This window comes from Palaemon carinicauda, chromosome 27 (assembly GCF_036898095.1).
Source record: "Palaemon carinicauda isolate YSFRI2023 chromosome 27, ASM3689809v2, whole genome shotgun sequence".
Classification (NCBI taxonomy): Eukaryota; Metazoa; Arthropoda; class Malacostraca; order Decapoda; family Palaemonidae; genus Palaemon; species Palaemon carinicauda.
In genome coordinates this window covers 93,082,772-93,095,271 of record NC_090751.1, presented here as the reverse complement: position 1 = coordinate 93,095,271, position 12,500 = coordinate 93,082,772, and the positions used below count along the sequence as shown (strand labels likewise).

Below are 12,500 nucleotides of genomic sequence, written 5' to 3'. Positions count from 1 at the left end.
TAAATGCATTATTTAATTATACTTAAAGACCTACTCATAAATAGAAAAACAATGTTCTAAGCAATCTTTTTTTTAATATACCAGATAATTAGTAAATACAAAACATATCATCATTTTTATTTAAATGGTTGGTAGTAAAGAGTTCCCTCCAGTGAAGTTAGTAATGTTAAGTCACGTACCAACATCCAAAGTCGTTTGTCCATTCTATTAATGATACGAAAAAAGAAAAAGCCAAAAGTCACAGCATATTCATTATTTGTTTTATACGTACCTGCTGGGATAATCTGGAAGACACAAGGCGTCTCTTGTTTGCCAATAGAATTGTTAGCCCAGCAGAAGAGGGCCCCGTAGTCCTTGTCAGTGGCCCCTAGAAATGTGTAATGGGAGGCAAGGTGGCCCCAGGGTAACCTTTCCCCAGGTGAAGTGTAAGTTTTATCCGATCCGTTCAACCTCCAGCTGAAAGTGGCTCTGTGTGCGAAACGAATTCATTGAAAAACCTCCTTAAGAGGGGGTGTAAATAATATTCATATTCTTATATTAAGAGAAGTTAAAGTGATATTATTGTTGTTTAACTAAAAACGAGCTAAGACCCCAATGTTTCAAATCAGTATATGAAGATGATGGAAATGCAATAAATAAGTTTACATTTCTTTTAATTTCTGATAAGAATTAAAATCTCATTTATTAAGATATGAAAAATGTAATTACCTTAAAAGTATTAATCTAAAATGAGAATTTCATTCAGATATATTAGATAATACTGAACACAATCAAAAGAATTTAGTGAAAAAATAATGATACTGACAACAGTCAAAAGAGAATGCATCGAATAAATGAATAATACCCGATACTGATGTTTATACAAGCAATAACCAAAAATGCTGTTGATCCAACGTTATAAAGTAAAACATTCATAAGAAGAATCACATAGTAAATTTTATAATGAAAATGAAAATTGAATCCCCACAAAAATATTGAGAAATTAATAAATATATAAAAGTGCCAGTATTTAAACAGCAGCATTAAATACTATAGGACAATTTATTTAATGGAAATAATTTTTGTTAATAATCATCATTCAAATTGGAAACTTCTGCAAAGCAAATAAATAAAAAAAAGAGATATTTATATCAAATTACAAATGTCGAAATAAATCACAACAAACTTGTCTGCCTATATATCAAGAGCTTTCAGAAACCACCTGTTGTACTCATAAAAATATCTTTATCATCCTGCTTTAACGTTACAGGCTATAGTACATGAACATATAACTATTCAGTCTTTATCTATAAGATTCAGAATTAATATAAATTAAAGGTCTGTATTCATAAAACCAACTACCTTAATCTATAAGAAAAAAAAAATCTGACCTGCCTCTTTATAATTTCCTATCTCTAACAGATCAACATAAAACTACATAATCAACTAATGATAAAAAAGTATACATCATTCACGTATCTTGTACCTAATTACACCTCAAAGTTACTTTCTTCATTACCTTATTTTCCCTATCTCTAATTCAATAAGGAATTATTTTCTTCCCTTCATCGGTTTTTAGACATTATCTCAAACTCTCAATGACACAAGAATGCTAATCTCCTTTTTTTCTTCTAGCTTTCAACAATTTACGTTTTGCCTTTTTAAACTTAATTTCTACCAATCCGCCCTATAGCTTAAACCTCCAAGTAATCTCTGATAATAAAAGATCTAACCCATGTACAGTTGGACACCGGAATTCTGGTATACCTTGCTAGAAGAAGTGTACCTTAAGATGGTGGGTGGGGCTAAACATAGTAACTTGACTCACAGTGAGGGTGTGGTTGGGTGCACTTCTTCCGAACGACGTGTTCCAGTAATTCCTGTGTCCAACTGTACATGGGTTAGATCTTTTATTATCAGAGATTACTTGGAGGTTTAAGCTATAGGGCGGATTAGTAGAAATTAAGTTTAAAAAGGCAAAACGTAAATTGTTGAAAGCTAGAAGAAATAAAAGGAGATTAGCATTCTTGTGTCATTGAGAGTTTGAGATAATATCTAAACACCGATGAAGGGAAGAAAATAATTACAGATGTGGTTCATTGAAATAAAAGTTTGTAAGTTTTTTTTGAAGGGAAAAAGAAAATAGTTTCTGGAACGAAATAATTCCACAGTAGACTCAAGCATTATCATCGGTTTGGTTACATTCTGTATCCTGACTGGATTGTAAAAATCCGTCGAAAAGAGAGAGAGAGAGAGAGAGAGAGAGAGAGAGAGAGAGAGAGAGAGAGAGAGAGAGAGAGAGAGAGAGAGAGAGAGAGAGAGAGAGAGAGTGGGTGTGTGTCCTTTCATGCTTTGATTCGAACTTAAAGCTATCGCACTGTCTATCCCGAGGAATTATAATGTACTTTATATAATTTTTTCGCCTACCATGCAAGAAGGTTCAAGTTTAATACTAGGTTAGGACGCAAATTCAATCCTAGACTAAGACCTCAGCTAAATACTGGGTTAAAACTCAGACTCAATCCTTAGTTAAGGCTAATTTTTAATCCTAGGCTAAGAATAAAGTTCAATACCGAGTTAAAACTCAGGTTAAACCCTAAGCTAAGACTCAAGTTCAATAATAGATTAAAACTCAGGTTCAATCCTTGGTTAAGGCTAATGTTTAATCGTAGGCTAGGAATTAAGTTCTCTACCGAGTTAAAATTCAGGTTAAATCCTAAACTTAGACTCGAGTTCAGTAATAGGTTAAAACTCAGGTTCAATCCTAGGCTAAGATTCAAGTTCAATACTTGGCTAAAACAAAGGTTAAATCTTAGTCTATGACTCAAGTTTCATTCGAGGTAAAAACTAAGGTTCAACCCTAGGCTAAGACTGAGGTTTAATCCTGGGATAAGGTGCAGGTGTAATCTTAGCTTAAAATTCAGGTTCTGTCCTAGGTCAAGGCTCAGGTTGAATCATAGCTTAAGATTCAGATTCAATCCCAGGTTGAGACTCAGGTTAAATCCTAAGTGAGGACTCAGGTTCAATCCTCTTTTAAGACTCAGTTTCAATCCTAGTTTAAGACTCAGGTTTAGTCCTATGTTAAGACTCAGGTTCAATCCTAGTTTAAGACTCAAATTCAATCCTAAGTGAGGACTCATGTTCAATTCTAGTCAAGCCAGGTTTAATCCTAGGTTAAGTCTCCAATTCAGTCCTAGGTTGAGAAACAGATTCAATCCTAGGTTAAAAAAGGCTCAATCCTACATTAAGACTCAGATTCAATTATAGGTTAAGACTCGTATTCAATCCTAGGTCAAGACTCATGTTCAATCCTAGGTTAAGATTAGGTTTAATCCTAGCTAGCAACGTCATCCTCAAATACTTGCAAACAATAAGAAAGTTGACCCAAACGTTTTGGCAGGGTCATCTCTAGTGGCAACCCATGCACGTGGTGAGCAAACTCAACGATGATTAACTTTGCCAGATAAACATACAAGTGTATCTTGTATGTGTATCTATGAAGGATTTTCAAAGCAGTCTGGATCAGACTCACTAGGTTTTCAAGGAGAACGACAGCTCTTGTATTAATACTGGTCGTAGTTCACCCTAACTTTAATTAATTTAGTTGTTATCATCATCATCACCATTATTATTATTATTATTATTATTATTATTATTATTATTATTATTATTATTATTATTATTATTATTATTATTATTATTATTATTATTATTATTATCATTATTATTATATAAGCTACACCCATAGTTGAAAAAGCAGGATGCTATAAACCCAAGGACCAGAGAAATGGATCAGCGAGGAAAGGAAATAAGGAAACTGATAGTAGAGTGGGTGAGTGTACCCTCAGGTAAGAGAACCCTAACCCAAGAAAGTAAAAGATCATAGTAGAGAGGCTATTGCACTATCCAGAACTAAAAAATAAGGGTTTAATTTTGGAATGTCATTCTAGAAGTGCTGCTCACCATAACTAAAGAGTCTTTTCTACCCTTACCAAGTAGAAAGTAGCTTCTGAACAATTAAAGCGCAGTAGTTAATCCCTTGAGTGAAGAATCGTTTTGTTAGGTTAGTGTTGTCATTTATATGAGGAGAGAGAAGAATGGGTAAAGAATGAATGATGAATGAAGGATTTGAAATTCTCTGGCATCCTGACATGGAAGGTCATTGACGCCGATCTCGTTTATTATAAATAAAGATTAAAAGAATATCCACTTAAAATCAGAAGAGTAAATATGTTATAAAAGGTAAATAGCATTAAGAAGACCTGCTTCTGATATAAATTTGAAAATTACACTAGCATTGTACGACACATCATGTCCAAGGATCTTGGCAAGGATGAACCTACGACTGTGTAAAGAATACACCAGACTATTCGGTGCATGTATAAGTGTGCTACTTTTATAAGCACACATTGAGTATGTGTTGTTTAAGATGTTAAGGCTGGATAACGAAGTACATCTTAATAGCTTTAAAAGTATTTATTCTCTAAAAACAACAGAGTTAAACATCTCCATCATAGGAGTGTAGCTGGTTTGGTCGGATGACCAATTCTGGTGAAGTATAGATATGAACTGATTAAATTATCGATATCACAGATATCGTATGCTTAGTTGACATAGCCTTTTAAACACAATGTGGAAACTTCCATTCTTTCTCGGAAGACACCTGCATCCGGTGACGTCACAATCTTTCACACACTGATGCAATGGTGTTGACGTTTAAGAAAAATTTTACATTGCCGAGGCTGCATAGTGCATCCTGTTTATGATTTTACATGATTACAGCAAATCTCACGGCTAGCATCTTCATCCAAAATGACATATTACGTCATGTGTTTTAAACATGTAATAACAATTATTTCCTTTATTACACATGAATGCCAAAAAAAGATAAGCTGTAACCAGAGAGGGATCCGATGAAATACTATCTGGCCAGTCAAAGGACCAGGTAGATAGATGATAGACGGTGACAAGAACATTCAGCTATGAGAAGTTTTCCTTATTGATTATCAATGTTGCTGACGCCTGGATGGAAGTAACTTTGAATTGAATATAAGCTCCCACTCTGACCCAAAGTCCCAAATGCACTTGAAAACAACGAAAGACATCTATCTCCAAAGCCAATTTGAATTGTAGGTACACCTGATAATGGAAACTGAATGTCTCGCTTTATCTAGTGCTGTATTTTATATAATGGAGACTGGATGACTTACTTTATAATGTGCTGTGTTTTATGCAATGGAGACTGAATGACTCACTTTATCATGTTCTGTATTTTATTCATTGGAGACTTAATGACTTACTATATCAAGTCCTGTATTTTATACAAGGCAGACTGAATGACTCATTTAATCATGGGCAGTCTTTTACACAAAAGAGGCTGAACGGCTCCTTTTATCATTTCCTTTATTTTATACAATGGACACTGATAACTCATTTTACTGTGTGATGTATTTTATACGATAGAGATTGAATGAGTCACTTTATCATATGCTGTATTTTTCACAATAGAAGGTAAATGTCTCACAAAATCCTGTGCTGGATTTTTTACTGTAAAATGCGAATGACTCACTTAATCATGTGCTGTATTTTTCACAATAAAATGTGAATGAGTCACTTTATCGTGTGCTGTATTATATACAATAGAGACCAAAAGACTCACTATATTATATGCTGTATTTTATACAATGGAGAGTGAATGACTCGCTTTATAGAGTTCTCTACTTATCACAATAGAGGGTAAAAGACTTACGGTATCATGTGCTGTATTTTATACAATGGAGACTGAATGATTAACAATGCTTGAATAATTCAAAAGAAAGTTATTAAGAGTCCTTACTATTAGGAATCATTTTAACTTCTTGTAGTACTCCAAACACATAGAAGGAAAAGGATCCAGGATTACTAAAAACGCTGCACTGAAATATACAATTAGGGGGATACTTCTTCCATTCAAATCAATCAACATGACTCCATTAGTCATTCATTAATTTATAACTTCTCGAGTTGTATTTGGGAAAATCATCTAGAAATCAAAACTTTTCGTAATCAGGTGGTATAGAGGCTGGTAAGAATTTTTACTAGCCTTGGAGAAAAAATTACTTATTTTTTGACAAGCTTGTGAAAACTACACGGAAAAATACTGTGAATAGACACTACTAGTATTTTCAATTTTTCAGGCCTAATATATATATATATATATATATATATATATATATATATATATATATATATATATATATATATATATATACACACACACACACACACACATATATATATATATGTATATGTATATATATATATATATATATATATATATATATATATATATATATATATATATATATATATATATATATATATATATATGTATATATATATATATATATATATATATATATATATACATATATATATATATATATATATATATATATATATATATATATATATATATATATATATATATATATATATATATATACACATATATATATATACATATATATATATATATATATATATATATATATATATATATATATATATATATATATATACACACACATATATACATATATGTATATATACATATATTTATATATATATTTATATATATATATATATATATATATATATATATATATATATATATATATATATATATATATATACACACACACACACACATATATATATATATATATATATATATATATATATATATATATATTTTATATATATATATATATATATATATATATATATATATATATATATATATATATATATATATATATATATATATACAGTATATATATATACATATATATATATATATATATATATATATATATATATATATATATATATATATATATATGTATATATATATATATATATATATATATATATATATATATATATATATATATATATATATATATATATATAGTTGTCCACACACAATACATCTATAACATTAAATGGAAGCCACAAACCTTGGAGGGTTACTGGCTACTCGACAAGATATGTTCACTTGTTCTCCTCGCCCCACAGCCAAGATGGTTGGTTGGTCCACCATGCACTCAGGAGGGTCTGCAAGGAAAGAGGGCATAGCTTGGGTTATTATCAGATGTGTGTGTACTCCAGGTGGTGGTCAGTAATATTGTTAGTAATGGGATGGACATTGATTATTTCCTTAACTTACTTCTGTCCGGTACTTCTACTTGATATTATTGTATGTGTATATATATATATATATATATATATATATATATATATATATATATATATATATATATATATATATATATATATATATATATATATATATATATGAATGTGCATATAGAGTATTAAGAGATATTTAATGTGTATGTGGGTGTACACATACATAATCAACTACAATATATATGTTGTAAGTACCTAAGTTAACACCAAAGTGAAAACAAGCAGCAATTAATGGTGAGTCAAGGTAAACCTATTGTCACTACAGATGTAATTGAACATAAATTATACACACACACATACACACACACACACATATATATATATATATATATATATATATATATATATATATATATATATATATATATATATATATATATATATATATGTGTGTGTGTGTGTGTGTGTGTGTTTGTGTGTGTGTATATACTGTATATATACACACACACACACACACACACACATATATATATATATATATATATATATATATATATATATATATATATATATATATATATATATATATATGCATAACAATAACAGCAACAACAAATGCAGCTACTTATAATCCACTGCAGGGCAAAGGCCTCACACACATAATTTGTCATATTTGGAGCTTTGGCAATGTTCATCAGCATGCTGGCCAATGGGGATTGTTGATGATAGAGACTTTAGTTTGATCACTCATAGCAAACCAACCAGATATCGGTTGCTATAACTAGTACAGCTTCGTTTAATCCTTTAATATGAATTCAACTAAAATTTTTGCATGATACAAATTATGGAGCATGGAGATGAATCCTAACAAAACTCAAAGTATGATTTTGAGTAGATCAATGTAGTGGCTCCACAGCTACCCCAACTCAGCATTGATAATGATTCATTAAGACTCTCTATTAGAATCTTTATTCCTGATCTCAATATCCATCTCTGGCACCGTCGTTCAATTAGTTCGTTATGCCTGTTGCATAAGATTTTTAATAATTCTGACCATCATTTACATTCAGATCTTCTCGGACAAGACCTTATTACGTATGCAGTTAATTCTAATAGTAAGGCCTTCTTCATCATGAGGCTCAATACTACTTAGTATTCTAGAAGTTTTATTACACCTGTGACCAAGTTGTGGAATGATGTTCCAAATTGGGTACGGTAGTTAAATTGGTAAAACTTCACAAATTCAAACTTGCAATAAAAGCTTTTAAATTGAACAAGCAGACATAAGTTCTTTTTCTAGTTTATATATTAAACTGTGGCCGCGGGGGTATAAAAACAGTTAGAATAGCGCCAACGTTATCCCTGCGTGTCGTAAGAGGCGACTAAAAGGGACGGGACGAAGGGGCTGGGAACCCCCTCTCCTGTATAAAATCCTGCAAGACATCAACAAAGAGATGGAGCTGGGGGAGAGTGACTGCTCCCCGCACTCTACTTTTGGGGTGTTTGGATGTGCGTGGATGTAGTACAATAGAGAGTAAAAGATGTGAGATTGGAAGTATGTTTAGGAGTATAAGGATGGATGTATTGGCCTTGTGTGAGACAAAGATGCAAGGAAAGGGTGAAGTGATGTTTGGTGAAATGTCTGGTAGAGTGTCTGGGATTGAAAGGGGAAGAGCGAGAGAGGGTGTGGCGTTATTGCTGAGTGAATGGATGACAGGTAAAGTAGTGGAATGGAAGGAGATATCATCTAGGTTAATGTGGGTAAGGGTTAGGTTGGGTAGGGAATGTTGGGCGTTGGTCAGTGAGTATGGGCCAGGTAGTGAGAAAAATGAAGAAGAGCGGAATGAGTTCTGGAATGAATTAACTAGGTGTGTAGAAGGACTGGGTAGGAGGAATTATGTAGTTGTCATGGGTGACTTACATGCTAGAGTGGGCGCTGGAGAGGTAGAAGGTGTCATTGGGAAGTATGGCGTACCAGGTGAAAATTAGAGTGGTGAGAGACTGGTAGATATGTGTGTTGAACAAGAGATGGTAATAAGTGCTAGCTTTTTTAAAAAGAAAGATAAAAATAAGTATACATGGGTAAGAGTGGCAAATGGAAGAGTAGTAGAAAGGGCATTGATGGATTATGTGTTGATAACTAAAAGAATGTTTGGAAAATTGAAAGACGTGCACGTGTTTAGGGGTATGGCTAACGGTATGTCTGATCATTTTTTGGTGGAAGGAAAATTAGTTGTAGCAAAAGAGTGAGGGAATAGAGTAGGTGGATGTAAAAGGGAGCTAGTGAGGGTTAAAGAGCTAATAAAACCGGGGGTAAAAAGTAAATATCAGGAAAGGTTGAAAATGGCATATGACGAAGTGAGAGTAAGAGAAACTGGTAATTTAGAAGAGGAGTGGAAGTTAGTAAAAGAAAATTTTGGTGGGATTACAAATGATGTGTGTGGCAAGAAGGTTGTTGGAGGCAGCATGAGGAATGGCAGTGAATGATGGAATGAAGGAGTGAAGGTAAAAGTGGAAGAGAAAAAGAGGGCTTTTGAAGAATGGCTGCAGAGTAATAGTATAGAGAAGTATGAAAAATATCGAGAGAAAAATGTGGAAGTAAAGCGCAAGGTACATGAGGCAGAGAGGGTAGCTGACCTGAGGTGGGGTCAGGAATTGGGTCAGTCATATGAAGAGAATAAAAAGAAGTTTTGGAAAGAAGTGAAGAGAGTAAGGAAGGCTGGCGCAAGAATTGAAGAGACAGTGAAAGATGGAAATGGAAGTTTCTTAAAAGGAGAGGAGGCAAGGAAAAGGTGGGCGGAATATTTTAAAAGTTTGCTGAATGTTGACAATAATAGTGAGGCAGATATAATTGCTGCTGTAGGTGTTGAGGGGCCGGTGATGGGAGATGAGAATGAGAGAGAGATTACAATAGAGGAAGTGAGGAGAGCACTAGATGAAACGAGAGTAGGAAAATCATCTGGTATGGATGGTGTGAGAGCTGAGATGTTGAAGGAAGGGGGTGTCACTGTCCTTGAATGGTTGGTGAGATTGTTTAATATGTGTTTTGTGTTGTCAATGGTACCAGTAGATTGGGTTTGTGCATGTATTGTACCATTATATAAGGGTAAGGGAGATGTGCATGAGTGTTGTAATTCAAGAGGTATTAGTTTGTTAAGTGTAGTTGGAAAAGTGAATGGTAGAGTAAGGATTAATAACATTAAGGATAAAACAGAGAATACAATCTTAGAAGTACAGGGTGGGTTTAGAAAAGGTAGGGGTTGTATGAATCAGATTTTTACAGTTAGGCAGATATGCAAGAAATATTTAACAAAAGGTAAGGAGGTGTATGTTGCGTTTATGGATCTGGAGAAAGAGTATGATAGAGTTGATAGGAAAGCAATGTGGAATGTGATGAGGTTATATGGAGTAGGTGGAAGGTTGTTGCAGGCAGTGAAAATTTCTACAAAGGTAGTAAAGCATGTGTTAGGATAGGAAATGAGGTGAGTGACTGGTTTCCGGTGAGAGTGGAGTGTGATTCCATTTTATTTTGTCTAGCATAGAGGGTCACCCATAGTTGTGATTTCATTTTATTTTGTCTAGCATAGATGGTCACCCATAGTTACGATTCCACTTTTTTTTGACTGGCATAGAGGGTCACGCATAGTTTTGATTCCAGTATTTTTATGTCTAGCATAGAGGGTCACCCATAGTTGCGATTTCATTTTTTGTTGTTCAGCACAGTTTTTATATATATCGTTACTTGTTTTGGACGCATTGCAACCAGACAGCATACGCACCCACCCATTGGCTTGCTCCCTGTTTTTGAAGCTAGGCTCCTGTTAAATTACTTGTGAGGCTTACCATTTGGTGATAGGTCTTTCCTGAGAGGTATTCTTTACGGCCAGTGTACATTTTGCCCAGCTCCATCTTTATCATTTCTTCCGTGAGACTCTTGCGTAAGCTAGAGTGTCTTTCCCATCCGTGTAATTTCTTGCACGGTCAACACTGTACCTTGTGCTGTGAGGTTTGATCTGGTCGCTGTCTCCACAAGAAATTAGCAAAATGACTGCTTCTGAGGTCAGTGCATTTGTAGATTTTGCAGAACGACAAGGGTACGAGGGACACACATTGCGAAGGTATGTGCGAAAACTAATGGATGAAGCCAATGCCCGGAGAAGAACAGAGAATGAAAGGATGCAGTATGAAAAAGACAGAGCGTATGAATTAAAGAAGCGGGAAATAGACGCCCGATTAGCAAAGCTCAATAACTCACCACCTCAACCAAATGTTGCCAAAGTCCAGCAGGACAATTGGAGGAAGGTCCAGTACATGGAAAGAGTCACCAAGGAACTCCCTACATTGGAACTGAAGATGACCACGTCCCAGCTCTTCAAGAAGTGCGGACTAAAGGCAGTGAGTGATCTCGCACATGAAGGCTACAACTCAATCTTGGGTCAAGACCTCCTCAGAGACGTACAGCGAGTGGCCCTCAGGTGCATGAAGGTTAAAAAGCTGGAGCCCATAACGGTGAGGACGACACCTTCCAGGGAAGACGACTGGCTAGGTAACATTGACCTTGGTGAGGTAACTTGGCTAAGGGAGGAAGCCCAAGAGTCTTCCTCCTCCAGCAGTGAGTGTGAGCCTCATACGCCAGAAGTTAATTCTGGATGGTGTGCTGCTTCCCACCACAGGGTATAGGTCTATTTCCAGCACCATGCCAGAGGTCTCAGAGGAGGGCAGGAGTTTCCCCCTTCCAACAATGAGTCTAAGCCTTGTACACGAGAGTGCTCCCCAGGTAAAGCAATGATGCTTACTACTAGGCCAGAAGTCTCAAAGGAGGACCAAGGTGAAGCAACCATCAGTCCAGAGACAGTAAGGAGCCAGACACAGCTCAGCAGATTCCAGCTGTTGGATGAGACATTGGTAAACCACAGGGCACCCGCCTACTCGAACGAGGTGGAAATAAATAACTCTTCTAAGGATAAGTTCCTGCTAAAGGATGATGTGCCCCTTAAGATCACCCGAGGTTCTCACGATCCTGTTAAGGTCTCGTGCCGGCAAGTAGTTGTTTCCCGTAAACTCTGCTTGTCGGTGCTATGCATGGTCTATGAGGTACTTGGAGGACAAGTTGGGGTAATATTTACTACAGCTGATCCATCATCAGTTCTGGCTGGGCTTGCACGAGATTATTAAGGCCTACTTAGCATCCTGCCATCTTTGCCCAGTCTCCGGTAACTCTAAGCAAATAGTGCCGAGGGCATCGCTCCAGCTCATCCCATCTATAAGTGTCACTGAACTGACACAATTCTTCTATTGGTTTGGTTTCCTAGCCAGATTTCAGAGGGAAAAGGGTTTCCACTTCATGG

At 34.9% G+C, this 12,500-nt stretch overlaps 1 protein-coding gene across 1 annotated transcript in view; it reads right to left on the bottom strand.

The window, feature by feature from the left end:
- Window positions 1-12,500, bottom strand: part of LOC137620806 (protein turtle-like) — a 166,688-nt gene that overhangs the window by 46,931 nt on the left and 107,257 nt on the right. Inside the window, exons 12-13 of the mRNA XM_068351255.1 lie at window positions 6,981-7,077; window positions 272-468 (exon numbers count right to left, since the gene is read on the bottom strand). Coding sequence (XP_068207356.1) covers window positions 272-468; window positions 6,981-7,077 — 294 coding nt within the window. The remainder of the gene's footprint in view (window positions 1-271; window positions 469-6,980; window positions 7,078-12,500) is intronic.